Source organism: Ailuropoda melanoleuca, chromosome 10 (genome assembly GCF_002007445.2).
Source record: "Ailuropoda melanoleuca isolate Jingjing chromosome 10, ASM200744v2, whole genome shotgun sequence".
Lineage (NCBI taxonomy): Eukaryota > Metazoa > Chordata > Mammalia > Carnivora > Ursidae > Ailuropoda > Ailuropoda melanoleuca.
Genome location: NC_048227.1, coordinates 30,319,147 through 30,346,499, shown reverse-complemented (window position 1 = coordinate 30,346,499; position 27,353 = coordinate 30,319,147). Strand labels below are relative to the sequence as shown.

At 41.0% G+C, this 27,353-nt stretch overlaps 1 protein-coding gene across 4 annotated transcripts in view; it reads left to right on the top strand.

The window, feature by feature from the left end:
• The window catches only part of ATF7IP2 (activating transcription factor 7 interacting protein 2), a 65,527-nt gene that overhangs the window by 30,963 nt on the left and 7,211 nt on the right, over nucleotides 1-27,353 (top strand). For 2 of the 4 annotated variants that reach the window (XM_034670378.1, XM_019803178.2), the window contains exons 7-11: nucleotides 11,477-11,547; nucleotides 12,652-12,722; nucleotides 13,154-13,223; nucleotides 21,818-21,903; nucleotides 22,490-23,656. In XM_034670378.1, the coding sequence (XP_034526269.1) occupies nucleotides 11,477-11,547; nucleotides 12,652-12,722; nucleotides 13,154-13,223; nucleotides 21,818-21,903; nucleotides 22,490-22,903 (712 nt within the window). In that variant the 3' untranslated portion in view covers nucleotides 22,904-23,656. The other 2 variants (XM_019803179.2, XM_019803180.2) reach the window with 2 other exon arrangements.

Genomic DNA, 27,353 nt, shown 5'->3' with positions numbered 1-27,353 from the left:
CCGGGATCACGCCCTGAGCCGAAGGCAGACGCTTAACCGCTGTGCCACCCAGGCGCCCCTGATTTCTGTAATTTCTGTTGAAAAGTTAGCTTCAGTCTTATTGTGGCTTCTTTGAAGGTAATGTCTGTATTTCTGCTCTTAAGAACTTCTACTTTACTTCGGTTTTCATTAATATACTATATGATGCTAGTCGTGGGGGCTTGGGTTTAGTGTTTGTTTTTTAAGTTATCTTGATTGAGGCTCACAGTTGTTCATGAATCTGGTTTTATGTCTTCCATTATCTTTGGAAAATTCTTAGCCGTTATCTCTTCAGATTTTCCTTCAGCACCATTCCTTCTCTTCTCCCCTTCAGTGTTCCTATTACATGCTTCCTTACACACCATCCTTCAGTCTGGATGTTTTCTACAAACCTGTTTTCCAGTTGATGAATCCTCTCTTCAGCTGGATCCAAGTGGCTGTTAAACCCATGTATGGAATTGTTAATTTCAGTTTGCTTAATTTTCAGTTACCCCTTTCCATTTTATTCTTTTTCTTTTTTTAGAGAGAAAGGGCGTGTGCACGCATGAGCAGGGGGGGAGGGACAAAGGGAGAAGGGATGAGGGAATCTTAGGCAGGCTCCACACCCAGCGCCGAGCCTGACACCGATCTCGATCTCACAACCCTGAGATCATGACCTGAGCTGAAATCAGGAGTCGGACGGACTCTTAGTTGACTGAGCCACCCAGGCACGCCACTGTTGTATTCTTTTCTACAGATAGAGATTCTCTGGTGAAATCCTTCGTCTTGTTGTCCATGTGTTGAACATTTTAATCACTGTTATTTTCTGATCCATTTCTTGTGACCCTTGTATCCAGGTCACTTTGAGTTCTGTTTATATTTGCTATTCTTTAATCTTTGTCCTGTTTCTTATTATAACTGCTAATTATTTGTTTGAATCTTGGACACTGTGTATTGAAAACTGTAGAGATTCTAAATGATGTTATCTTCCATCAGAGTAGATTCACCCTGTACTCTGGCAGGCTGCAGAGAGAGGGACATAGGCTCTATTGATGGTTTTTAAATATAGGCACACATTCTTTGATATACTCTTCCTTTAAAAAAGTGGAGTTTGATTTTTGTGTTGGGCTATACTTAGTGACAGCAAATAGAATGTGGCAAAAGTGGCAATATGTAACTAGATCATAAAAAGCATCATAGCTTCCTTTCTTTCTCTTGGATTGCTTGCTCTAGGGCAAGTTTACTGCCATATTAACATGGCAACAAGCACAGTTTACTAGAGGACATCAAGCAGCCTGTGCAGAATCCCACATGGTGAGGCACCCTGCCAACAGCCATGTGAGTAAACCATTTTGGAAGCAGGACCTTCAGCCGTCGTTGAGCCTTCAGATGACTGCAGCTCCTGCCGTCATCCTGACTGTAGCCTCATGACAGATCGTGAGCCAAAACCCCCAACTGTACTGCTCCATACTGTAGTACCCACAGAAACTGAGATAATAAATGTTTATTTTTTAAGCCATTACATTAAATTACATACTTTAATCAGGAATTGAGCAGAACGGAGGCTTATTTGCAGCCTTTATCAGACTTGGTCTGTTCTGATTTTTACTCCATCCTATGGCAGAGCCCTCTAAGACTTCCTCCAGAAAGACAGGTGTTTCCTATGGTTCCCCCTCTGTTGCTGGGTGTATATTCCAATTTTTATCTCCCCAGTACTGTCCACCATGATATTAGCCACCTCCTGTTTGGCTTTTCAGTATTCCTGAATGTTTAGTTGACAGATGCCGTGAGAGGAGCACCAGTGGCAACTGTCTAGCCCACTTCTGTATACCCTCTTTCTCTCTGGGAGCTTAGTTCCTTAAGTCCTAGCTTCTACCACCGCTTTCTGGTGTCTTCAAACAGATATATGTCACGCAAATACATAAAGTTAAATTTCTTAAAATTTTTTAAAATAATAACTTCTCAAATTGTTCAAGTGTAGGGGGCTCCATCGTAGCTGTTCTAGGTAGCAGCGTATATACTTCTTTATACATATAGTTTATTTAAAATTTTTCAAAAAATATTTAAGAAAATAAAGGAACTTTTAAAAAGAGAGCAAAAACATGTTGTTCCCACTACTATTACAGCTCTAGAGAAAGCTAGGAGGTTTTATAAGTGTTTTTTTCTGTTAACCCCAAGCATCAAAAGAATTAGTGCCACAACTTTGTGTCTGTAGTAATGGTTGGATTTAGAAGTTCAAACATTTTTCTTTTGAGAATGTGTAGGAAAAAGGAAAGGCAGTAACTGCTGAGCTGAAGAGGCTTATACAAGAGAAGCCTTATGGACCACAACACATGTTTCAAGAAAAGGAACTTGCTTAAACAGGAAGAAAATGCCTTTATGTGCATTCATTTCCAAAGATGAAAAGGAAGCATCAAGGTGTAAGTCACCCAGGAACAGACTATTTCACCAATGTTGATTGAATGATACATTAATTATGTCTAAAACATAAGTCTGGCATTGAGCTTCATGTGAAGAACTATTTGTAGAGATCAAAGGGGGAAGAGCAGTTACCAGCCACAATACTTTAAGAAATTTCCACAGTGTTGCCGGTGCTCCTTCCTACTCATTCTTCATTAACATTAATTTAATCTTATGAAACTTCTCCCTCTTTTATAGATGAAGAAACCAAGGCAGAGTTTCTTGCCCCTAAAACACTCAGCTAGTAAGTGGCCAAGCCATTAAAGCCACCAGTGGATTCAGACCCAGGCAAGTTTGTCTCCAGTACCCATGACCTTAAATTACTATATTTTAACATTATCTGGAGAATTGTAATTACTAATTTTAGACACAAATTTTTCTCTAAGGTAAGAACATAAGTTAGGTATATCCAGATGGACATGAAGGTCATCAGTGTCTCCAGTTTTCCTCCCAGATACGGTTCATTTAAAACACAGCCACCATTGGGGCACCTGGGTGGCTCAGTCAGTTAAGCATCTGACTTGATTTTGGCTCAGGTCATGATCTCAGGATCGTGGGATCTAGCCCCCCATTGGGCTCCAAGCTTAGCAGGGAGTCTGCCTGAGATTCTCTCTCTCCCTCTCCTTTTGTCCCCCATCCCCTGCTTGCTCACTGTCTCTAAAATTAATAAATAAATCTTAAAAAAAAAAGCCATCATTGGTAGCAATCAGTGGAACAATTTTATAAAAATAATGTATCATTAAATGCTCACAGAATTTCTCTTTAGTTTGCAGATAGATTAATTTCTTGGGGTAAGTATGAACAACTTTACATACACAAACACACCCCGTATATATATAATTTTTATATATAATTTTTAAATAAAGTTAATTGACATAATGCCCACTGAGAAATGCACAGACAGAAAGTGTATTGCTTGGCAAATTTTGACAAAGTAAACACGTTTTGTAAATATCTCCCAGATCAAAGCAGCGGCATCCAGTCTGCCTCATGCCTCACCCCTAGTCACTAATCAGTCCCACCCCTACCACACCAACCTAAGTAACCACTATCTGAACTTTTAACACCGCAAGTTGCTTCTGTTTGGTTTTCACATTTGTATAAACGGAGTCCTACTCAACGAGCTCTGGTGTCTCGTCTCTTCGGCCCAGCATTTTGTGCTGTGAGGGTCATCTGTGCTGTTGCTTAGCAGCTCTAGGTTATTCATCCTCGGAGCAATAGTGCTCATCACACGAACATACCTCAGTTTACTTCTTCACAACGTTGATGGGCATCTGGGTTGTTTGCAGACTGGGCAAATTATGAGTAGTGCTGCTATGAACATTCCTTTGTGTGTCTTTTGGTGAATGTACATACATTTCTGTTGGACATTTGCCTGGAAATGGAATTGGTAGGTCATAGAGTAGATGTATTTTCAGGCTTAATAGATATTACCAAACACTTTACCAAGGAGGTCATACCAAAGCTACATTCCCATTGGGGGGAAGTATAATGAGGTTTTCATTCTAACATATCCTTGCCATCACTTGGTAATACCTGCCTTTTGTGCTTTAGCCACACTGGTATGTTTATAGCATCAGGTATTGGTGTTAATTTGTATTTCCTTCTAATAATGAAGTTAAGCACATTTTTATGTTAGTTAGCCATTCTGATGCCTCTTATGAAGTTTCTCTAAGATTTTTGCATGTTTTCCCTTTGAGTTGCCTGTTGTAAGTTGTTTTATCAGATATGTTTACTATAAATACCTTTTTCCACTCCAAGTCTTTCCCCTTTTGTAATAGTGCCTTTCTATGAATTGACTTCTTAATTTCATTGTAGTCTTTTTTTCAGTTTCTACTTTCCTGATGAATGTTCCATCTGGTTTTAACTATATCCATCTTTCCTCAATATTCTTAAAAATATTAATCATAGTTCTTTTAATGTCCTTGTTTTATAACCCCAGCATCTGGATCATCTACGTAACTGTTCCGGTTGTTTTTCTGTCAGTTTCTGGTTATTTGGTTCTGTCTTTTAGCCTGCTTGATAATTTCTGAAAAATTGGTGAGGCTCTGGAATACTGTCATCCTGCTGTACACAAGGTTCATTCTCTCCGGCTGCGTAGGACCTGGTCACCTCATCTACTCAGGGAATGGTATAAATTGAGGCCTGTTAATGTGGTAAGGATCCTTCTATTCTAGTTAGTTCACTGTGGCTCTTAAGACATAGACCTCTGTGGACTCCCAGCTGAAAGCTTGGAGTGTTCACTACGGTCCCTCCGCCTTGGTGGGTTCCAAATTGTAATCTTTACCACCTCAGCCCAATGAGAAAGCCAAAAATTCCACTCTGCTTTTTAAAGTCTTTCTGCGGTTTTTTAAACTCCTAAATAATGCTATATTTGATGTACTATAGCAGCAAGGAGAAATACTTAAAATATTAGAAATATCGGGACGCCTAGTTGGACGCCTTGTTGGCTCAGTCAGAGGAGCATGTGACTCTTGATCTTGGAGTCATGAGTTCGATCCCCACCTTGAGGGTAGAGATTACTTAAATACATAAACTTTTTTTTAAATTAGAAATATTTTAGAAATGTTAAATGAAGAATTTTGAGATTGATAAGAGATTTTGACTCTAGTATAATGAACATCTGAAAAGAATTGCTTACAGTTAAGCAACAAAATAAATATAGTTATCAATCTATGATGACTATTACTAGTAGAAAAAAATACATACAAAATAAACTTTCTAAGTTTTGTTAAAGACCAAAAAAGAATGGAATTAAGTATTCTTGATAAAATTTAGATCTGAACATTTGTTTTTGTTTACTGAACTCAGAAATAATGTGTATTAGAATCTCTTGATAAATTTGGAAAAAAATTATTGAATTTTTTTTTTTAGAATAAATCTGTTCTAAAATGTGCATGAAAACCAGTTGATTTCACAAAACTAAAATGTGTAGGAAATGTCTGCTTCTGCCCGTGAAGTATTAATTGCTACAGGAATTGTTCTTTTGTTGTCAACAAGCAGAAAACCAAACTAAAAAAAGAATTGTGTGCAGACATTGTTCAACAGGGAGCACGAGACTCCCTCCCTGGGAGAAGGGAAACAGGTGAAATGCACCCTACCATTGTTCCAGCTTACTGCCTAGAGGCATTTTGCAGGTAAAGGGCAGGGGCAGGAGGAGCCCACACAGCCTCTAGAGGTCTTGCTACATTTAGATCAGAGATTGGGGAGTTTGAGTTGGCTGGAATTTGTGAGGCAGAACAATGAAGAAAGCAAGCTGTGTAAAGATAGACCTCTGATGATCTGCGCAGGGAACCTCTTGAATCATTGGCTGAATGCAGATCTATGCATAAAAAGGGATGAAACAACAAGAGGCTTGGGAAAGAACCATTGAAAAGAAGACCAGACATTTTTTAGATATTGTCCAGTGCTGGGAACATTTTGCTTTCCCACTGGCTATAATGAAGAAACTGATAATATGGAACAACAGGTGGGTCCTTAGGTGGGTGTAGCTGTAGTGAGGCTGGCTTAGTCCGAGACTAAAAACTGCAGTGGGCCTATTCCCAGAAAGCTAAGCGGACACAAAGGATGCAAGTAATCCTGAGTAGTTTAAGTATATGCCAGAATGGTCCGCCACTCTCTTTCTTTCCTTTTTAAGATTTTATTTATTTGACAGAGCACAAGCAGGGGGGCAATAGGCAGAGGGAGAGGGAAAAGCAGGTTCCCTGCTGAGCAGGGAGCCCAGCTCAGGGCTCGATCCCAGGACCCTGAGATCATGACCTGAGCCAAAGGCAGACACCTAACCAACTAAGCCACCCAGGCGCCCGTAGTCCAGCACTCTTTGAAAGAATGAAACATCCATCATTCAACAGTGTAAATTTTACAATGTCTGACATCTAATCATAAATTACCAGACATGCAAAGTAGCAAAATATATAATTCATAGCAAGGAGAAAACTGAAATGCTAGAAACAGGCCTAGAAACAATATGTTTGATGGACAACAAAAACATAAAACAGCTATTATCATTTAGTGTTCATGTCCCAACAATATGAAGAAAAATGTGAAAATGGCAGATGTTAAAAAAAACAAACAAACCCAAGTTGAACTTCTAGAAAGGAAAAAGACAATAACTGAAGTGTGAAGAGTACAATGATTAGGATTAACAACAAAGTAGGTAATTATTGATTTTTTAAAAGACAGAGGAATAGCAATAGAAACTGTTCAGACAAAGGTATGGGGAGAAAAAAGACTAACAAAGAAGATGAACAGAGCATCAGAGACCTTTGGAACAGAGTCAAGCAGTCTAATATATATATCATTGAGTTTCACTAGACTGTGATGGGGGGAGGGAGGAAAGGTGTAACATTTAAATTTTTCCAAATTTGGTGAAAATTCAAAACGCATAAATGTTTAAAAAAAAAAAAAGTTGAGAAGCATAAAGGAAAACCACATCATAATCAGATTGTTGAAAGTCAGTAGTGACAAGAAAATCTCAAAAGAGATTTCTCCAGAGAGAAAAGACTCATTACATAGAAAGGAACAACAACAACAAAACAGATCAGGAGACTTCTTGCTATGCACTATGCAAGCTAAAAGACATCTCTAAAGTTTTGAAATGCAGAGACATCTCTAGATCGTTGAAAGAAAAACTATCCATTAAAATTTCTATACTCTGTGAAAATATCTTTCAGATATTAGGGGAAAACAGACATTTTCACACTTAAAAAAAAAGTTGGGGGGGGCATGGAAAACACATCAGCAGTGGACCTGCACTGTAAGAAATGTTAAAGGAAGTTTTACAGGCAGAAGGAAAATAAAGCCAGATGGAAGTTTGGATCTCTGCAAAGCAAACGAGATGAAGAGTACTGGATATTATAAATATGTGGGTAATAAAAAATATTTTTCTGTGCTTCTCTATAGGGTATATGTGTGTGTATATATCATACTGTTCCTCTATATTATGTGTTGTGTATATAATATAAATCATACTGTTTATAGTGTTCTGTATACAGTCAACAAACAGTTGGAATTTCAAATCTAAAATCAGTATTATTTACAATAATGTCAAAGAACATGATACACAAAGGGATAACGTTGCCAAAATATTTGTAAGACCTAACTTCAGAACTACCAAGAAGATTTCAGTTTGTGGTCCAGCATGTAAGGAGTCATCTCTCCATTCTAACCAGTAAAAAGCTCAACAAACTGAAAAATCAACACCTCTTCTTAGATCCATTAGAGAAGTAAGGTCACAGAGCAAAATACTGCCCCCCCCCAAATTGGAGAGACAAACAGGCAGAAATGGTAATCACAGCGTTCGGGAAGTGGAGCAGAAACCCAGAAGCAGAAGCTTCCTTGGGAACCAGTGCCAGTTTAGGAAAACATAAATGGTAACTGCTGGAGGCTCAGAATAGACAAATCAAGAGTTAAAAACTCCGGGGAGAGGCCCGTAATTTTGTATTTTACCTCCAGGAGCTCTACCAGTTCCTGACAGTGAATATTGGAGGAAAATCCCTTCATGCTTGCAGCAGGCAGCCAGTTGGCAAAAGGAACCTTTTGAAATATACCAGACCACTCTGTTCTTCACAAGGCCTGTCCTAGGGAGAAACCATTACTAGAACTTAACCTGCCTGGGGGAATGAAATCCCAACGCCTGCTCCCTCTAGCTTTCCATATGGAGGAAGTGAGTACCCAAGGCTAGCGAACCCAGCCATCTGTCCCCCTGAAGGGGGTGGGTGACTGGGAAGCCCTAGTGAAGTTCACACTCCAGGGCACAGGCTGACTTAAAAGACTAGTAGCTAATCATAGGACTAGTGGAACCCTGCATTACGACAGGCCTGTTTATCATAGGTCCTTTTACCCACTACATCATGTCCACCATTCAACAAAAAATCACAAGACGTACTAAAAGGTAAGAACCATGATTTAAAGAGACTGACTGAGCATCAGAAGCTGAGTCAGATAGGACAGAAATGTTCAACTTATCAGACGAGGAATTTTGAAAAATTATTTGCTAAGGGCTTCAATGAAAAAAAGTAAAAAAAAAAAAAAAAGCAAAAACAGGTGGATAAGTCAGCAGAGAAATGGAAATGCTTGAGATCAAAACAGTAACAATGAAGAATGCCTTTGGTGGACTTATTAGAATAGATACCTCTGAGGAAGGTATCACTGAGCTTGAGAGTCTGATGATAGAAACTTCAAAACAGAAAAGTAAAGAGAAGAAAAGACAACAACAAAAATATCCAAGAACGTGGGACAGACTACAAAGGGAATAGCATAAGCATAATGGAAACACCAGAAGGGTGGGGCGGGGGGGGGCTTGCAGAAAGAAAGGAACAAAAACAGTGTTTGAAGCCATAATGACTAAGAATTTCCCCCGAATTAATGTTAAATACCAAGCTCAGAGAACACTAAGCAGGATAGATAACCACAAAACGACATTTTGGCATATGATCTTTAAAATTCAGAAAATCAAAGATAAAATCTTGAAAGAAGCCAGAGGAAAAAACACATTACCCATGGAGTAAAGATGAGAATTACATCCAGCTTCTCCTTAGAAACTATGCAAGCAAGAAGAGGGTGGAGTGAAATATTTTAAAGTATTGAGAGAACAAAACCACACACTTAAAATTCTTTACTGTCTGTGACATTGTCCTTCAAAAGTGAAGAAGAAATACAGACTTTCTCAAACAAACAAAAATTTAAGGTATTTGTTGCCTGTAGACCCGCCTTCCGAGAAGTGGTAAAAATTCTTCACAAAGAAGGAAAATGAGCCAGAAAATCAGATCTACATAAAGACAAGAAGATCTTTGGAGAAGGAATGAGTGAAAATAGAAATTTATTTCTCTTATTAATTGATTTGACAAGAGTTTGTCCAAAATAATAGCAACAGTGTATTTGTGTGTGTGTGTTTAAATGAAATGATTAACAGCAATGATATAAGGAACAGGTAGGAGAAATTAGGAATATTTTGTTATTGTAAGGTACTTCCACTATTTGTGAAGCATGATAGTATCATTTGAAAGTTGACTTGGATTAGTTGTAAATTTATATTGTAGACTTTAAGGGAACCACCTAAAAAAGAAATATAATTGATAGGTAAGAAAGAAGAGAAAATAGAATCATATACAATGTAATTTTATTTATAATTGCCAAAATGTGGGTACAACCAGGATGTCCTTCAGTAGGTGAATGGATAAATAAATCATTACATTCAGACAATGGAATATTATTCAGTACTATAAAAGAAAGGAGCTTTCAAGCTATGAGAAGACACAGAGGAAACTTAAATGCATATTACTAAATGAAAGAAGTTAGTCTGAGAAGGCTATAAACTGTATGATTCCAACTACACGACACCCCAGAAAAGGTGAAATAATGGAGACGGTAAAAAGATCAAATACTGACAGGGGCCAATGAGGAGGGATGAATAGGCAGAGCACAGGGATTTTTAGGGCAGTGAAACTATTCTGCATGATACTATAACGATGGATACGTATCATTATATATTTGTCAAAGTGTGTGGAATGTACACCACTAAGGGTGAACTCCATCGTAGACTGTGGGCTTTGATCATGGTAATGAGGTGTCAGTGTAGGTTTACCCTTTGGAACGCACATACCACTGTGCTAGAGGATTTTGGTGGGGACATGTGGCTGGGGAGGTTGGTTAGGGACAGTAAGTATATGGGAAAGTTCATTATTAATGTCACTTCACCCAAATCATTCTGTATATTTAATGCAATCTCAATCAAAATCCTGGCAGCCTTTTTTTTTTTATAGAAAGTAACAAGCTGATTGAAAACTTGTGTGAAATGCAAAAGACCTAGAAGATGAAAGCAGTGTTAGAAGAACAAAGATGGAAGACATACACTACCTAAATGTAACCCTTCTATAAAGTTATAGTAATTGAGACAATGGTGTTGTCTTAGGATAGGCCTATAAATTGGTGGCCAGCTTAGAGACTATTTTATATCATCCATTGGTCTTCAACAAAGAGGCCAAGGTAATTTATTGGAGAAAAAATAGTCAACAACTGTTGCAGGAATAGCCAGAGGGGAAAAGTGAACCTCCCCTCTTAACTCACACTATACACAAAAATAATTTAAAATGAATCATAGACCTAAATACAAAAGCTAAAAATTAAAAACATCTATAAGAAAGGGGTATAACTGTGCATAGAAAATTCATCTAGCAATTTTATGGGCTCAATGAAATTTGTGTCAAGATCTTAAAGACTCTGATTTATTTATTTTTTAAAGATTTTTTATTTATTTTATTTATTTGACAGAGATAGAGACAGCCAGCGAGAGAGGGAACACAAGCAGGGGGAGTGGGAGAGGAAGAAGCAGGCTCGTAGCAGAGGAGCCTGATGTGGGGCTCGATCCCATAACGCCGGGATCACGCCCTGAGCCAAAGGCAGACCCTTAACCGCTGTGCCACCCAGGCGCCCCAAGACTCTGATTTAAATATCAAACTCATAAAAGTGGAGTCAGGGTCAAATGGAAGCAATAACCATAATGAGCGTCATTTACCATCTTTCTTAGTTTAGTAAATGTGTGGTCAAATTTCTACTCTAGTGATATAATCAATTTAAACATAGAATCATGGCAGGACTAATTTTTTAATAGCCTTATTTGTCACAGTCCTCTATCTGTAAGAGCCGAAGTGTCTTACTGGGTTTTTTTCAGTTATACTTTTCATTTTCATCAAGGCAAGTATATGTACTAGAGTGACTTGTATATTTTGTACATTTATGTGTATTGTATGCTTTTAGGGCATATATTTGGATTCATTGTAAATGGGTCTCTAGTAAGTTTTAAGGATCCATTATTGGACACTTTTGGTCATGTAACTGGTGACACACGGGATTTCTTGGGTTATTTGGTTTTATCTCCAGTTCCCCACCACAACTGTTAGAGTAAAACGTGTCAGTTAGGAAATGTTAAGTCAGGAGAATTCTAACCATTGACTACATGTTTCAGCCTGATAATGCATGTTTAGTTTATTTTTGTTTTTAATTTTCTTTATCATTTTAGTAACGATGATGTTATGTTGATTTCTGTGGAAAGTCCTAATTTGACAACTCCAATCACATCAAATCCAACAGGTATCTTAAGTTGATTAAAATATAATTTATGAAATTAGAAAGCTTCACATCAGTATTTGTTTAAAATAGAGAATTGAATATTATCTTTCAATAAAATAAAAATTTTAATTCTGCTTTCAAAAATGTTTTAATTTATATCCATGATTAATATTATCTGAATAAATAAATGAGTCCTTAATATAATTGTGGTTTCTTTTTAACCTCGTGTTTATCAGTTTGTGGCCTTTTGTTTGTTTAGTGTGTTTAATGGATTTGTAAGTTACAAAACTACTTAACTTTTCATATATTTCATTATTTTTCTGTGTTTGCTGTGGCCTGTGTTGGTGGTAGTGATTTGGTTTTTGTCTGTCTTTTTGTTTTATCTTAAGATTTAAAGTTTGGCCATTTTTTAGCATCTTTGATTTTTTTAACTTTCTGTTTTTTGAGAATACTTTGTTCCTCTTCAGAGTTTCTGTCTTATTATACTTGTGTAAAAATCTTTACCCTCAGATTTCTAATAAAGTTCCTCTCTCTTAAAATGGCTATCTTGTTGGCCTATAAGTTCTCTTTCAAAATTCCCCATTGCCTTTTCATGTTTTGCTATTTTAGAGTATTCGCATCTTGGTTTCAGAAAGCTTTGCCTCCACTTACATAGCCACTCAATTGCCCCCAGGGCTCGGACTGTAAGACTGTGGATCAGATATTTACAAGGGATATTAAGCATTTATCTCAGGTTTTCTCCTGGTTCTAGATAGAATGCTCCGCAGCCATCTCCAGAGTCTGGGTTAGAGATACTGCGAATAAAGAATGTGTACCTTTCCAAGTCTGTTTCCTCAAATGCCTTATCAATTTGTAAATGGATTTTCAAAAAAGAATTACTAATATAGTTGTAAAGCTACAGGAGGACAAAATCTTTTGAACCCAAATTAGATTTTTTTTTTGTTTGAATTGGTTCCTTGGTCTTTGGAATAGGTAATGTCAATTGAATTATTTTTTTGTGATTATGTAATAAATGGTTAATGAGCGTCCTCATTGTGTTTCAGCATTCGTATATTACAAAGCTCATAAATATTTAATAGTTTAATAAATTTGCCAAATGTTGCTATTTTAATAATTTTGTTTCAGATACTGGAAAAACTACATCAGGAAATTCTAACAATTCTAATAATTCACCTGGTGCTGAAACAGAAGTTACGGTAGGTAATAAATGTCGTCTCTGGAGGATGTTAGTTCTGTGAACTTTAGTGTCACTTCCCGGGGGGAGGGGGGGGATGACTGCGTTTTGTCATTCATTCTTTGGGAGATTCACTCTCTGTGAATTAATGCCTGACTAGTTAGCATACCAGGTTCCGGTCTAGCTTAAACATGAAAACAAACAGTTAGTGACAAAAGCATTTCACAAGCCTACTTACTTACCAAACTAACTCAGACTTTGCTCAGTCATGTTCTCAGAAACCAGATAGTATTTCGTGAGCTTCTCTCTCCTAATAGAATTAAATTAAGCCATAAGGACTTACAGAATGTTCAGTCTCCAGCTTCTAAATGGTAATTTAGAATCTGTGTTTTCTTTTTTAAAAACATTTTCTGCTATTGAGGCAAAATCTTCGTTTTTTTAACAACTTTTCAGGCTGTAGAGAAGAAGAAATTTGAATCTGTGATTGACCTGACGAAAGAAGCCCGATCAAACTGCAACACAGGTAAAGGATTTGTCTTTCCTTTTTAAGAAAGAGGGAAGTTAACAGTTCAGAAAGCATTTGACTCATTTATAAAGTTTTTTTAGTGTGTTAATGTGTGTGTCTAGAGCTCTGTGCAGTTTTATCATGCACAGAGTCACGGGATGGTCCCCACAATCAAATGACACAACTATCCATGGGTGTTACATGATGATACGGTATGTGTCTTTTTGAGATGACTTCTTTTACTTCGTGTGATCGCCCCGCGGGTCGTCAGAGGTGCATATCCGTAGTATGTATTGTTGAGTAGTGTTCCACGGTGTAGATGTGTAATAGTTTATGTGTTCACTCACTGAAAGATAGCTGGGCTTTGGGGGCTATTATGAATCTCTTTTCTGGTATACACCTTTTTTATGTCAGTAGCACTGTGAGAGGGTGCTAGGGCATAACAGGAAAATCTAGAGGAAGAATGACAGCGGTGCCCTCTTCCTCAGATTTAAACATAAGTAAAATATAGTAATCTGGGGCTAGTCATTACTTATAAACAAGTTTCATCTCTTAAAATAACTGCACTTGAATGTTCTTGATAAATACTCTTGATAAAATCTTGGAATATCACTTATTAGCATTAGAAAATTATGTAATATCTAAAAACGGAGAATAGCATAGGAAATATATAGCCAGTTCCTTCTCCCCTTTCAACTGTGGATCCAAACAAAGGTTAGAACCATTGGAATCTCCAGGTACCTCATGATAGAATTAAAAAACTCTTCAGTTTCCAGTTTCATGATGAAAATTAGAAATATAAACTTGGAAAATTAATTGGGAATCTATAATAATCAGTTACTTTTAATTAAGATTATTAAATCGTTTCTAAACTATAGGGTACAGGATTTGAGATATAGTAAAATAAAAAGAACACGGATTCATTCACTCCTTAAGAAAATAAATCAGACGTCTAAGTTGGGGGTGGGGGCTTCAGTCTGAAATCTAGCAGTTGGACAGACAGAGCGTGCTGACTCACGCTGCTGACTCACGATGATGCGAGTCCGTTCAGCTTGTAGAGTGTCCAGTTCGGAATAAAGGGATAGTTCGTCAGGTCAAACCCGGACTATTTCCCGTATTCCCAGGCTTAATGAACAGTATCACCAGCTCACCCAGTTTCCCAAGCTAGACATGAGTTGCTTTTGGCACTTGGATCTGCCTCATTCCACTGTGTAGTCATTTTTCAAGGCCATCAGTTCTGTGTCCTGAAAAGCTAACAGGTCCGGTCCATATATTTCCTTATTTCGAAATTCCATCACCTTTAGCCTGGCCTGCTGCCATAACTCAGTAACCGATGTTTCTACCCTGGCTTACTGCTTCTAGTGAGTCTGCCAAGCTGCCACTAAAACACTACATCCTGTATACAGAGACCTGGTTATGTTTTTGTCTTTAGGATAAAATCCCAACTCCTTAGCAAGACAGACAGAATCCTTACTGACTTAGACCCTGAAAACATTTCTAGCTTATGTTCTACAAATCCCTTAGCTGTTCCTTAATAGTTTCTCAACAGGTAATGCTTCTCCTCTCCTTACCACCTCTGCATGTGCGTTTCTCTTTGCCAGGAATGCTCCCCCCTCTGTGTCTCCCCAGGCGTGTCTGATGACCCCACTCTTCATCCTTTCAGATTCCGTTTAGGTACTTAGGCTGGACTGTTCCTTCTAGACTCCCCTTACCATTGGTATTTAGTGCATACCTGTATTATAGCTGTATTACATTGCTCTGTCATTGTTTCTTTACATATGTCTTCCTGACAGGACTCAATTCCCTTCAGCAGCATCACCATCTTCATTAATCTGTCAGTTTCCATCCTTTTAGCACAATAGCACATAGTATACTTGCCCCCAAAATATTAATTAATGCGGATTTTCCACTGAAGAGTTGTAAAGGAAATGCAAGTTTACATACAGTGAATGGGAGTGTAAATCTTTCTGGGAGACATTTTATCAACATCAGAAGCTTTACAAATATGCAAGCCTTTGACCCCAAAATTCTTTGAATAGTTACCCAAAGAAATTAAAATTAAGTATATAGGGAGGTATACAAATGTTCATCGCAGTGCTATTTGTGAAAAATAAAACTTTGGAAACCCTTAAATTTCTGGAAATGATTAATTGCACAAATTAGATTTATATGGTACAGCAGTATTTAGCCATTAAAAATAACATCGTAGAAGCGTGTGTGTTGATGTAAACATGTTAGTAATGTAACGAGAAAAAACTCATAAATGTATATAGAGAGAGTGGTGATGGAGTAAAGGGCCCAGACTTAACTTTTCTGCCATAAACAACTAGAAAACTAAACAAGATGTAATTAAAAAAAAAAAAAAATCTTCAGTATAGGACTACAGTCCCTGAGAGAAGCGAATGAATGGGATGAGCTGTAGAGATGCCCCAGCTTCCTTCCTAGGCTGTGGTGCGGTGGAGGAACTCTCAAGCAGAGAATGGCTGTCTGCTGAGGTGAGGAGACAGATTCATTCAGAGAGGCTGAGGCAACTGGAATGAAGGCGAAGAGTTTAGTGTCAGAATGAGGAAGCCGAGCAGAGAAAGAGTTCCAGGAGGTTAGCATAGAGTCTTTGCTGAAGTATTAAGCCACACCTGCATAGAGTAAAACCCCATAAATCTGGGCAAAGAGTACTCTGAGTACTCTCAGAGGTGGGGACTGTCTCAGTTCCGACCAGCCGTAGCGGCAGATTCTTACTGAATATCTGGGTGTAAACTCATCTTAGAACAAAGGCAACTGTAGCCTTACCCTAATAAAACTGAAAAACAAGCTTTGAAAGGATTGGGCTGAACTACATAGAACTCGATAGCTTATCACACGAAGCCCACCGTGTTCTGTTAAAAGAAGAGAATGCACTTCAACACACGGCCATTTAAAATTTATAATATCCATCATCCAATAAAAAAAAATCACTAGAGATACAGAGGCCAAAAAATGGAATCCATAACCAGGAGAAAGATCAGTCAATAGAAACAAACTTAGAGATGGCAGAATTAACAGATACTTTGAAAGAGCTGATAGAAATATGCTCAAAGTGAGGTGCCTGGCTGATTCAGTCAGTAGAGCCCGCAACTCTTGATCTTGAGGGCATGAGTTTGAGCCCCACATTGGGGGCAGAGATTACATAAATAAAATTTTAAAAATTAAAAAAATATATGTTCAAAGATAAAAAGTGAACAGGAACATAATAAGAGAAATAAAAGATACAAAATAGAACCAAATTTTAAAAAATTCTTGAAGTTCCGTGGATGGAATATAAACAGCATATTAGACAATGAAGAAGGAAAACAAATTTGTAAACTTGAGGAAATAGTACCTAAGCAAATAGTTTGGAAAGAAACTATCCAAATTAAAGAGGGATTTAAAAGAGAAAAGGAAAAAGGCTGGGAAAAAGGAATCAGACTTTTAATGAACTATGGGATAATATCAAGTGGTCCAACATACACGTATGGTCAGAAGTCTTCTAAATTTAATGAAAAGTACAAGCCCACATAATTAAGAAGTTCAGGAAATTCCAAGCAAGATAAATACAAAGAAAACCATATCAAGGTACATCATAATTCACTCCTGAAAACTATTGATAAAAAAAGAAAATCTTAAAAGCAAACAGGAAAAAAAAAAGTTTTTTCAAGAAAAAAAAATTTATGTCATAGAATATAGAGAAGAACAAAGAATTCACAGTTTTCTCAATTGAAACTATACAAATCAAGTGACAGTCAAATGACATCATTGAAAGGCTGGGATAAAAAAATGCCTAACCGAAAATTCTATAACCACCAAGTATCTTTCAAAAGTGAAAGCAAAGTTAAGACTTCATATAAAATTTGTTGCCGACAAACCTTCATTATCAAAAATCGGGGCGCCTGGGTGTGCAGCTGGTTGAACATCCAGCTGTTGGCTTCAGCTCAAGTCATGATCTCATGGTCATGAGATCGAGCCCCACGTAGGGCTCTGCACTCGGCGCTGAGTCTGCTTGCGATTCTTTCTCCCTCTGCCTCTCCCACTCATGCTCTCTCTCTCTCTCTAAAACAAATAAATATTCCAAAAAAAAATAAGTAAAGGAAGTTCTTCAAGCAAAACGAGCATGCCATCAGATGGAAAGTGGGTCTACGTGAAGGAATAGAACATATAGTAGAGCTTATAACATGTAGAAGTTAACATAGGACAGCAGTGGTGATAAGGTGGCCGCTGTTGTGAGGGTCTCGCATGATATGACGAGTATCATGTTACTAGAAGGCAGACTAGTAAGTTATTAAAGATAGAGATGGTAATGCCTAGAACTAATTTTTTAAGTGGAAGTATAGCTAGTTGTAGTGAAGATAAAATGGAATTTTTTACATAATCCGAGAGAAGCCACAAGAAAATGCAAAGAACAAATGACACTAATAGAGAACAAAAGGCAAGACGGCAGATTTAAACCCAACCATATTGATAATTAGAATAAGCGTAAGTGGTCTAACTTTAAAAAGCAGACATTGTTGGACTGGATGAAAAAACAAGACCCAACTATATGAGAAGTATGTGATGCACTTTAAATATATGGATAGGTTAAAATTAGAAGGATGGAAGAAGACAACTATGCAAAAATATACAAACACTAATCATGACAAAGCTGGAGTGAGTGTCTTACCATAAAACACTTCACAAGAGGGACTATTACCAGAATAAAGAAGACCATTCGAGTGGCCAACAGACACAGGAAAAAATGCTCAACATCACTCGGCATCAGGGAAATACGAGTCAAAACCACAATGAGATACCACCTCATGCCGGTCAGAATGGCTAAAATCAACAAGTCAGGAAATAGCAGATGTTGGCGAGGATGCAGAGAAAGGGGAGCCCTCTTACACTGTTGATGGAAATGCAAACTGCTGCAGCCGCTCTGAAAAAAAAGTTAAAAATAGAGCTACCGTGAGAGCCGGCAGTTGCACTACTGGTTATTTATCCAAAGGAAACAAACATAGTGATTCAAAGGGGCACCTGCACCCCAGTGTTTGTAGCAGCCATGTCTACAACAGCCCAATTATGGAAAGAGCCTGGATGTCCATCGACAGATGAATGGATAAAGAAGACGTGGTAGGCACATGCGCACGCGTGCGCGCACACACACACACAATGGAGTATTAGCCATCAAAAAGAATGAGATCTTGTCATTTGCAATGACGTGGATGGAACTAGAAGGTATTACGCTAAGTGAAATAAGTCAGTCAGAGAAAGACAAATACCGTATGATTTCACTCATGTGGAATTTAAGAAACAAAACAGATGAACATAGGGAAAGGGAAGGAAAAATAAGGAAAATAGAGAGGGAGGCAAACCATAAGAGACGCTGAACAGTAGGAAACAAACTGAGGGTTGCTAGAGGGAAGGTCGGTGGGGAAAAGGGGTAACTGGGTGATGGGCATGAAGGAGGGCACGTGATACAATGAGCACTGGGTGTTATAAGCAACTGATGAATCACTGAACTCTACCTCTGAAATTAATTTTTTAAAAATTTCATAAAGAAGTCATTTCATCAGGAAGACCCGAGGAAACCTACATGTGTATGCATGTAATCTTAAAATTTCAAAATTCCTGATGCAAAAACTGATAGGATGAAATGATAAGTAGAAAAATAGACATGATTGGCTGTTCCATCACCCCCTTCTCAGTGATTGATAGGGTCTGTAGACAGCAACTGAAGTTATAAACCCTGAGCCGTTCTGCCCACCCAGCTGAACCTGCCTGACGTTTGCAGAGTGCTCCCCCAGCCACAGTGGGGCGCCCATTCTCTTTAAAAGCACCAGAAGTGAGCGGTAAGACGGGTGGGGTTCTGGACTGCAAAACGTGTGTGTGTGTGTGTGTGTGTGTGTGTGTGTGTGTGTGTGTGTGTGTGTTTAGAGCGCAAGCTAGGCTGGGGGGGGGCAGAAGGAAAGGGAGAGAACTTGGAGGAGGTTCCACAATCAGCTCGGACCCTGACGCAGGGCTGGATCTCAAGACCCTGAGATCCTGACCTAATCAAGCGTCCAACACTTAACCTACTGAGCTACCCAGGCGCCTCTCGTCTCAATCCTACAGTCTGTTCTCTGATGCAGCAGAATGAAATTAGTAATCAGTAACAGAAATAGCTGATAAATCCCAGGTATTTGGAGGCTAAACACATTTCTAAATAACCCATGAGTCAAAGCAATCAAAGAGGAAATTTAAAAATGTTTTTAACGGAATGAAAATGGAAACGGCGGCATTTAGAGCTGTAGATAAAGCAGTGCTTGGAGGGAAATGACTAGCACTGACTGTTTATAGTAGAAAAAATGGAAAGTCTACAGTGAACAATCTAAGCCTCTAGCTTAAGATGCTAAGGAAAAGAACAAATTAAGCCCAAAGCAAGGAGACAACACTTTGCCACAGAAGAGGTGGGGACAGCAAATAGGCACAAGAAAACATCATCCTCGTCATGGTTACTCACTAGGGAAATGAAGGCCCTAAAGAGACACCACAACAGCTACCGCTTCTAGCTGCTAGAACGCCTACACATGAACTGAAAATACACGGAGGGTTGGCAGGCTGGGGAGCAAGCCGGGGTTCTCGGGCCTCGGTGGTAGGAATGTAACGTGGTAAAACCACTTGTGAAGTGGCTCCGCAGTTGCTCAGGACAGTAACTATACCCTCACCACATGACACCGCTGTTCCCGTCCCAGGGATTTGCCCAAGAGCCCTGAGAGCTACACCGCACAGCCGTCTGCGGCACTGTTCGTGGCCCCTGCGTCCGTCGGTAAGCGGCCTGAACGGGAGGCAGTGCAGTGCGCGCGTCCTTCAGCCGATAAACGCATTTGGCCTGAGGACACGGAGGCCGTAAGCAGGAACTGGCTTGGGACCAAAGTCCTGCATGGTCTCTTATCCTGAAGTTACGTTTCTGTCTTTCCCTCGTTTAAGGGCCAGCTGACTTACCGCCTTGAGAGAAGGAGTGTTAGTTAGAGGGGTTCTGTTTGTTAGAGTGTTTCGTGTATGGTTAGTTATGTGTGTCCACTCTTGCGTGGGGAGGAACCTGCCGGTTATGATCTCACAGATCCAGCTCTAGTTAAGTAAACCAGTTAGCCTGTTACAGACTCGCTTACAACTAAAACCAGGTCATTACAACTCAAAGAGGTTTTTTAACACCAGTGAATAAACTGACTAACGAATTAACTTTGAAACACAATGCAGAATCCTGATTATCCTTGTCAGTCAGAAGAAAATACAAGTTAAAGAAATTTTGTTTGGGGAGATTCAGATATATATTAAACAGTGATATCCTTGCACGCACAGGAGATCAGAATGGTTTTGACGCTTATTAGATGCGTTCGAACTTGTGAGGTTTTTAGCTCCCTAGCCCTACTACTTTCCAACAGGAGGCCCCATTTCTCACCACCCTCCAGACAGCCTCTCCCCAGTTGTTTTCAGACCATTCTTATACCTACTTAAACCCTCCTCCTCTCCCTTAGCCCACATTTCTCTATTTTCCCCATTCCTTTCTTCCCCTCACCCTCTCTCTTTCTTCCATTCTCCTGTTTGGCCCTCCTCCCTCCCCTCTCCCTCACCACAGTCCGCATTTTACACCTGCCCCTGAACAACGTGGGGGTTAGGAACACCAACCCCACATACAGTTGAAAATCTGCATATAACTATTAACTCCCCCGACACTTAACTACTAACAGCCACCCGTTGACCAGAAACCTAACCAATCACATACACAGTGAACTAACACCTTTATGTATGTTATATGTGTCCTCTACTGTTTGCTTACAATAAAGTAAGCTAGAGAAAAACTTCCTAAAATCATGAGGAAGTGAAAATAGATGTACCGTACTGTCCTGCGTTCAGTGCAGATTACCCACGTGTAAGTGGGCCCGCGTCCAAGCCCCTGTGGTTCAAGGTCAGCTGGCGTCTAATCCCTCCGGGCGAACACCCCCCGCAGCAGGGATTCCTGTAGCCCCAGACTGCCTGGTACCTAGTTTGAATTGCCAGGACTTGCGTGTGTCACATCATATTTATACGGGATTGTAAATGATTCTGTGTTTGCCGACATCCTCTTGACCTGAGAGAGCGTAAGGCACCTCTAAGAACGCCGAGCAGGGATCCCTCCTGTGTATAATTTTCCTAGTTCCAGGTTACTAATGACTTAAGTGTTTATCTTAACAGGGCAATTTGTGTCACATTAGAGGGAAATTCTCTATATTTGGCACTACTGGGTCTTGAACTTTTTTTTTTTTTAAGATTTTATTTATTTTGACAGAGACAGCGAGAGACAGAGAGCACAAGCGGGGGGGGGTACAGGGGGAGGGAGAAGCAGGCTGCCCGCTGAGCAGGGAGCCCAGCGCAGGGCTCGATCCCAGGACCCAGAGATCATGACCTGAGCCGAAGGCAGACGCTTAACCGACTGACCCACTCAGGTGCCCCAGGTCTTGAACTTTTATCAAAAATTTATCATCTTATTACACCGTTTGATAATTTTAGTTCATATTTAATTACCACCTAAGATGTGAACTAGTTTTGCTTAAAGGCTATGGAACTGGTTACTGCGGATGAATTTTACTTTTCAAACCTTGTGTTCACAGGAAGTTCAGCATCCACTGTGGAGTCACTTACCAAAGCTGCTTTGATCTCAAAAGAGACAACCCCAGTGGCACAAAATGCAGCCCAGGTACGGATGGAAATGCTCTGTCGGGGATGCGCGTTCCAAATTGCGGGGACGTACGCAGTGTACTTACAGAACCACCTGGGTCATAGTTCAGCTTGTACTTTTTAAAAATGGTGTATTGTGCATCTGCTAATTTATGGAATCAAAATAATTCAGTTGAACTTTCCAGAAACTCTGGAGGTTAAATATATATATATATTTTTTTTACCCAACAAAAGATTGTTAAGAGTAGTAGGCACTGCTGACGAGGGTGGAGGGAAGTGGGTGTTGTTGGACACTCACACTTTTCATGCAAATTAGCACGAGGTTTGGGGACAACAATTTGGAAATGAGATGGAATGTTTACCCGGAGTGCCTGGCACCTAACCCGTTCTGGATTAGTGATACTCCAGAGTGTAGAAATCCTAATGCCAAAAGAGGCTTATGCTTGCAGAGACTGGGTCCAGCCGTACATGTTCTTGAAGCATCCTTTTGTTGTTACGATTTCGAGAAACGGATCAAAGAACAGGAAGTATATTTAGGACGCAGTTGAGCACTTGATTCAAAACCCACCGGTGCAGCTTGCTAAACTTTGTAAATGTCTCCCTAGGTTCTTGAGTCCTTTGAGCACTTGCCACCTCTCCCAGAGCCACTACCACTACTGCCTGAACTGGTAGACAAAATCCGAGACACCCTTCCTCCCCAGAAGCCCGAGCTCAAAGTGAAACGGGTGCTGAGACCCAGGGGCATCGCCCTGACTTGGAACATCACCAAGATCAACCCCAAGTGCGCCCCCGTGGAAAGCTATCACCTCTTCCTCTGCCACGAGAGCCCTAACAATAAGTTGACTTGGAAGAAAATTGGGGAAATTAAAGCTTTGCCACTCCCAATGGCCTGCACTTTATCTCAGTTTTTAGCTTCCAACAAATACTACTTTACTGTCCAATCAAAAGACATTTTTGGTCGATATGGACCATTTTGTGATATAAAATCTATCCCTGGGTTTTCTGAAGATCTTACATAGAAGTCAAGTCTTCAGTAATTATATATATTGAACCGCATCGTTTTGTTTGTTCGTATTTGAGTTGTTGGTTTACAATATTCCTCTGACACTAGTCGCTGTCTTAAAGGGCCAGTCCCGATTGTGAACCCTTTGTGTAGGTACAGTCCTCTGCCCTGTGTTGTAAGTGGCCTGTCATTTCATGAATTTCTGGTTTGCGTTCAGTAAGTACTTCCTGAGGCTATGTTCTACCGCACATGCTCGCATGGCCCGTGTCGCTAGGCAGTGCTGTGCACAGTACTGTGGCTGACTGCAGAGCTGGCACTTGTATCTCTCCGGGGCCCTGGCGTGGACACAGCCACCGTTTCCTCGGCCGGCTGTCCGCTCTTGGTGACCTGCCTTTGTGGCCAGTGCAGCTCGGTGAAAAATCCGCTCTTCAAGAGGCGGGATCATCGCTGGGGTGCATCTGCCCAAGATCTTATGTAAATAAGTACTTGTCTTCTCGTTCTGCCCCAAATCGAAGGGCTATTAATTTGCCCTCTCCCTTATTTTTCTTTTTTGTCTATTCAGTCACTTGGGGAAAGAGTCTGGCGGTTTCCCCGACATCTGTTTGTATATTTAGGTAAATCATAAATTAGTTACCCGTTGTGTGCTGTGCACACAAAACCCAGAGCATCTTTTCTAAAAAAGTGGCATCCGACCTGCTGTTTCAGCTCCAGAAACTGGAGTTGTCCGCCTCCGGCTTAAGGCTTTCCTGTGTTGACCCTTTCCCGCTCCTCTCAGTTCGTCGCCCGGCTGCCGCCGTTCCTCGGAGCAAGAACGGAACGCTGAAGGAGCGAGAGTGGCGCCTGTGCACAGCCCTGTCTGCGGGGCCCTGAGGCGACCCTGTGACTAGCACTGGTCGCCAAGAAGCTCAACGAGCAAGCAGACCGGATGAGTGAGTCGGGGCCCAGTGCGAGGCTGAGAAACAAACGTGACTGTTCGTATGAAGAAAGGTCTGCTCGCAAGAGGCGTTCTTTCCCAGTATGTAGTGAGAGTTAGTCCTCAAAGGCTCTAAGATATCAAAAATTGAATGAGGAGTGGTTTTCTTTGGCATTTTCTGAATGTCTGCACATTTTCAGTCATAAATAAAGCTATTATTTTTCAGTCTCCTGTGTCTTTATCTTCAGAAGCATGACTACTGGAAAACCCAGATTCTGAAGTTGAGGAGATGAGCTGTCCTCTGTGAGGCCTGGTTTCAGGCTCAGAGCAACAGTGAGCGTCCTGCAGCACAGGACCGGGGCTGCACTTAGGGGGCTAATGCACCCTTGGGGTGACGCAGACTAGACATTCACATGCATGCCACGTGAAGCCCAAGGACTTGAAACCATAAACAGGATTTGGGGGTGCATCACCAAAGTGAAACTACACCCCCAACCAACACATCTTCTGGAATGTTGGTGGGTGCACAGGTCTTAAGCAAGAGCTTTCACAACAATAGGATGAGTGATGAAGGCTGAGAACAAGGCATCGTAGGGCCGATGACTCCAGAGGCATTAGTGCTTCTCACCTTTCGGAAAGTGCCGGGGCAAGATTCTCAACTGTTATCCCACCGGTGGCACCAGAAGAGAGCCCGTCTAAGGACGAGAAAGATCTAATACATAGTCCAAGGGGAAAAGGATGCCCTGGTTTTCGGCAGAAAGGGTGAAAGCAAAGAGGTCTTCCTGTGTCTGCCGTTCCTCAGTGGCCTTTGGCTCAACGATCCTTAAGCCTGAGTGGCGTATGTGGATTTCCTTCAACGTGGATGGAAATGCCAGGTAGTTGTATCTCTCCCCTGACAGAAATCTCAGATGAGGCCAAAAGATAGGAACTGATGGAACTGGGTTTTAGGGCTGCATTATAGGACTTTTTATTTTTATTTTATTTTATTTTTGTTAAAGATTTTATTTATTTATTTGACAGAGAGAGAGAGAGCCAGCGAGAGAGGGAACACAAGCAGGGGGAGTGGGAGAGGAAGAAGCAGGCTCCCAGCAGAGGAGCCTGATGTAGGGCTCGATTCCATAACGCCGGGATCACGCCCTGAGCCGAAGGCAGACGCTTAACCGCTGTGCCACCCAGGCACCCCAGGACTTTTTATTTTAATTCAATTTTACTCCACCCTGTGGATTTGGTAATGGGTAAATATGTAAAAGTGTCAACCTCTGAATTTCTGTCACTTGAACTTCTGCAGAGATTGCAGGAAGTTGAACCGATACAGCTGACCCCAAGGGACACAGCTGTAGGTGCTGTTACCAACCACTGGGGCAAGGACCCATCTGGACGTTCTTTTCCTTTCTTTGATGGAGGGAAGTAACATCTGATCTGTGAAGATAACATCTCTATACTCAAGATGTAGTTAAGACTATTTCCAACCCAATTCTCTTCCCCTGGGCTTGGGGGGAATCAAGTGTGTGCAGTTGGACAGGTTGAACGGAACGGGTTTAGCCAGGATAACGCAAGAGGCAGAGGATATTTGACTTTAGCAATACGGAGTTTTAACTCTAAGGATCCAAAGGAATACTGAGTTTGGGAGAAGGAGTGCCTACCCATGGTAGGTGCGATGTGTGGGATTGGCGTCCGGAGTGCCTTGAAGAAAGGGTACAGATACGGCACGGGGTGGGAGCCGCACGGGGGTAATCGCTGTGGGTCATGGGTGTTTTCTGGCCTGTCTGCAGAGGAACCTAATCACCACCACAGCTCGAGGTCCGCTCCCTTGGGCGAACTATGCATCTCCCTCCATGAAAGAGAAATTGTCCCAGAGCTAGGGACACCCATCTCTTGTTCACAGATGGGGACCCACGAGTGAAAAGCAGATACTTGGGTAGTTCAGCAGTAGGATATGGGACCTCGTTTCAGCCCAAATGGGCTCTATATAAAACCAATTGGGTAAATTTATGGGCAGGAGTTATTCCTCTGAGCAAAATACAAGCCAGGCGTGGATAGGCTGGGCTATTTAGCCCAAGACAGAGGAGAAATTCTTAGCAGTTGTGCCAAGAGGTTTATGACATGGGAAAGGTTTGGGACACGAAACTCAGCCAACCCAAAATTGTTTTCACTGAGTCATTAAATTTTCCCAGTGAAATACTCATGTATTCATTCATCAAGGAATTAATGAACATCTGCCATATGCCAGACACCGGCCAGGGGCTAACATGGAAAACACGAGCAGATACTGTCCTGGGGAGCCTGGCTGGCTCAGTCAATTGGGCATCTGCGTTGGGCTCAGGTCATGATCTCAGGGTCCTGGGATCGAGCCACACATCAGGCTCCCTGCTCAGCAGGGAGTCTCTTCTCCCTCTGCCTCTGCCCCTCCTCCCGCCTCGTGCTCCCTCTCTCTCTCTGTCTTGCTCTCACTCTCACTCTATCTCAAATAAATGATAAAATCTTAAAAAACAAAAAACGAGTAGATACTGTCCCTGCCCTTTTAGAACTGACCTAACAACATTAACAAGTAAAAAGTAAGCACACGGGATTTTCAGAGAGCGACAGAATGTGATCCATGAGGAAACTGAGCAGGGAGATATGGCAGAGCATGATGGGAGCGGGGGTACAGGCTAGTCATGGAAAGCTTCTCGGAGGGGGAGGCACTTAGGCCTGAAGGATGAGAAGGAACAAGGCAGGATGTCTGCTGGAAGGGTTTGTGCCAGGTCAAGGGGTTTAACCCACACTGAAGAAAGTCCTCTAAAGGAAGGGGATTTGGGTGTCAGAGGGGATCCTGTGCGCCAATGAAATGCAGTGCATGATTCTTAGTGGATTCTGGATTTCGTGTTATAAACGGCTCTAGAGGACATCATTTGGACAATTGGCAAAGCCCCAACTACAGACTATATAGGTAATAGTGATGTGTCCATGTGAAATGATGGACATTTAACTCCATGCCTTGAGGTCTGCAACTAACATGATTCACAAATATTTACACACATGCACACACACAGACGCACACACAGAAAGATCAAAGCAAGTATGACCACAATGTTAATAGTTGGTGAATCTAAGTGGAAAGTGTATGGGTGTCCTGTTATTCTTGCAACATTTCTGTAGGTTGAAACTTCTCAAAATAAAAAGCTGGGGGACAAAACAATGGATCACTGGACTCTTACAGTCCATGGAGAGTCTGGAAATCCTGATTTAGCTGAGATCTGCAACACAGAGCTCACCAGGTTCAGAGCCCAGAGAAGAACATCTGCAAGAGGCAGGTGGTTCAGGAGAGTTCCGGGAGGCCTGCAGAGGTTGGCAGGGGCTAGACCACGGACGGCAGAGTGCAGAGGACCTTCCACGCTCCCTGGTCCCCTGCAGCGTGGCCTTGCCTCCCCCCCATGGAGACGGACAGTCTGTCTCTCCACCTCTTTGACCCCGGGCAGGTCTAGGACTGCTTTGACCCACAGAACACAGTGGAAGCGATGTAGGGCAGCTCCCGGAGCTGGCCTGGCACTTTCTACTTCCTGCTTCTTGGAAG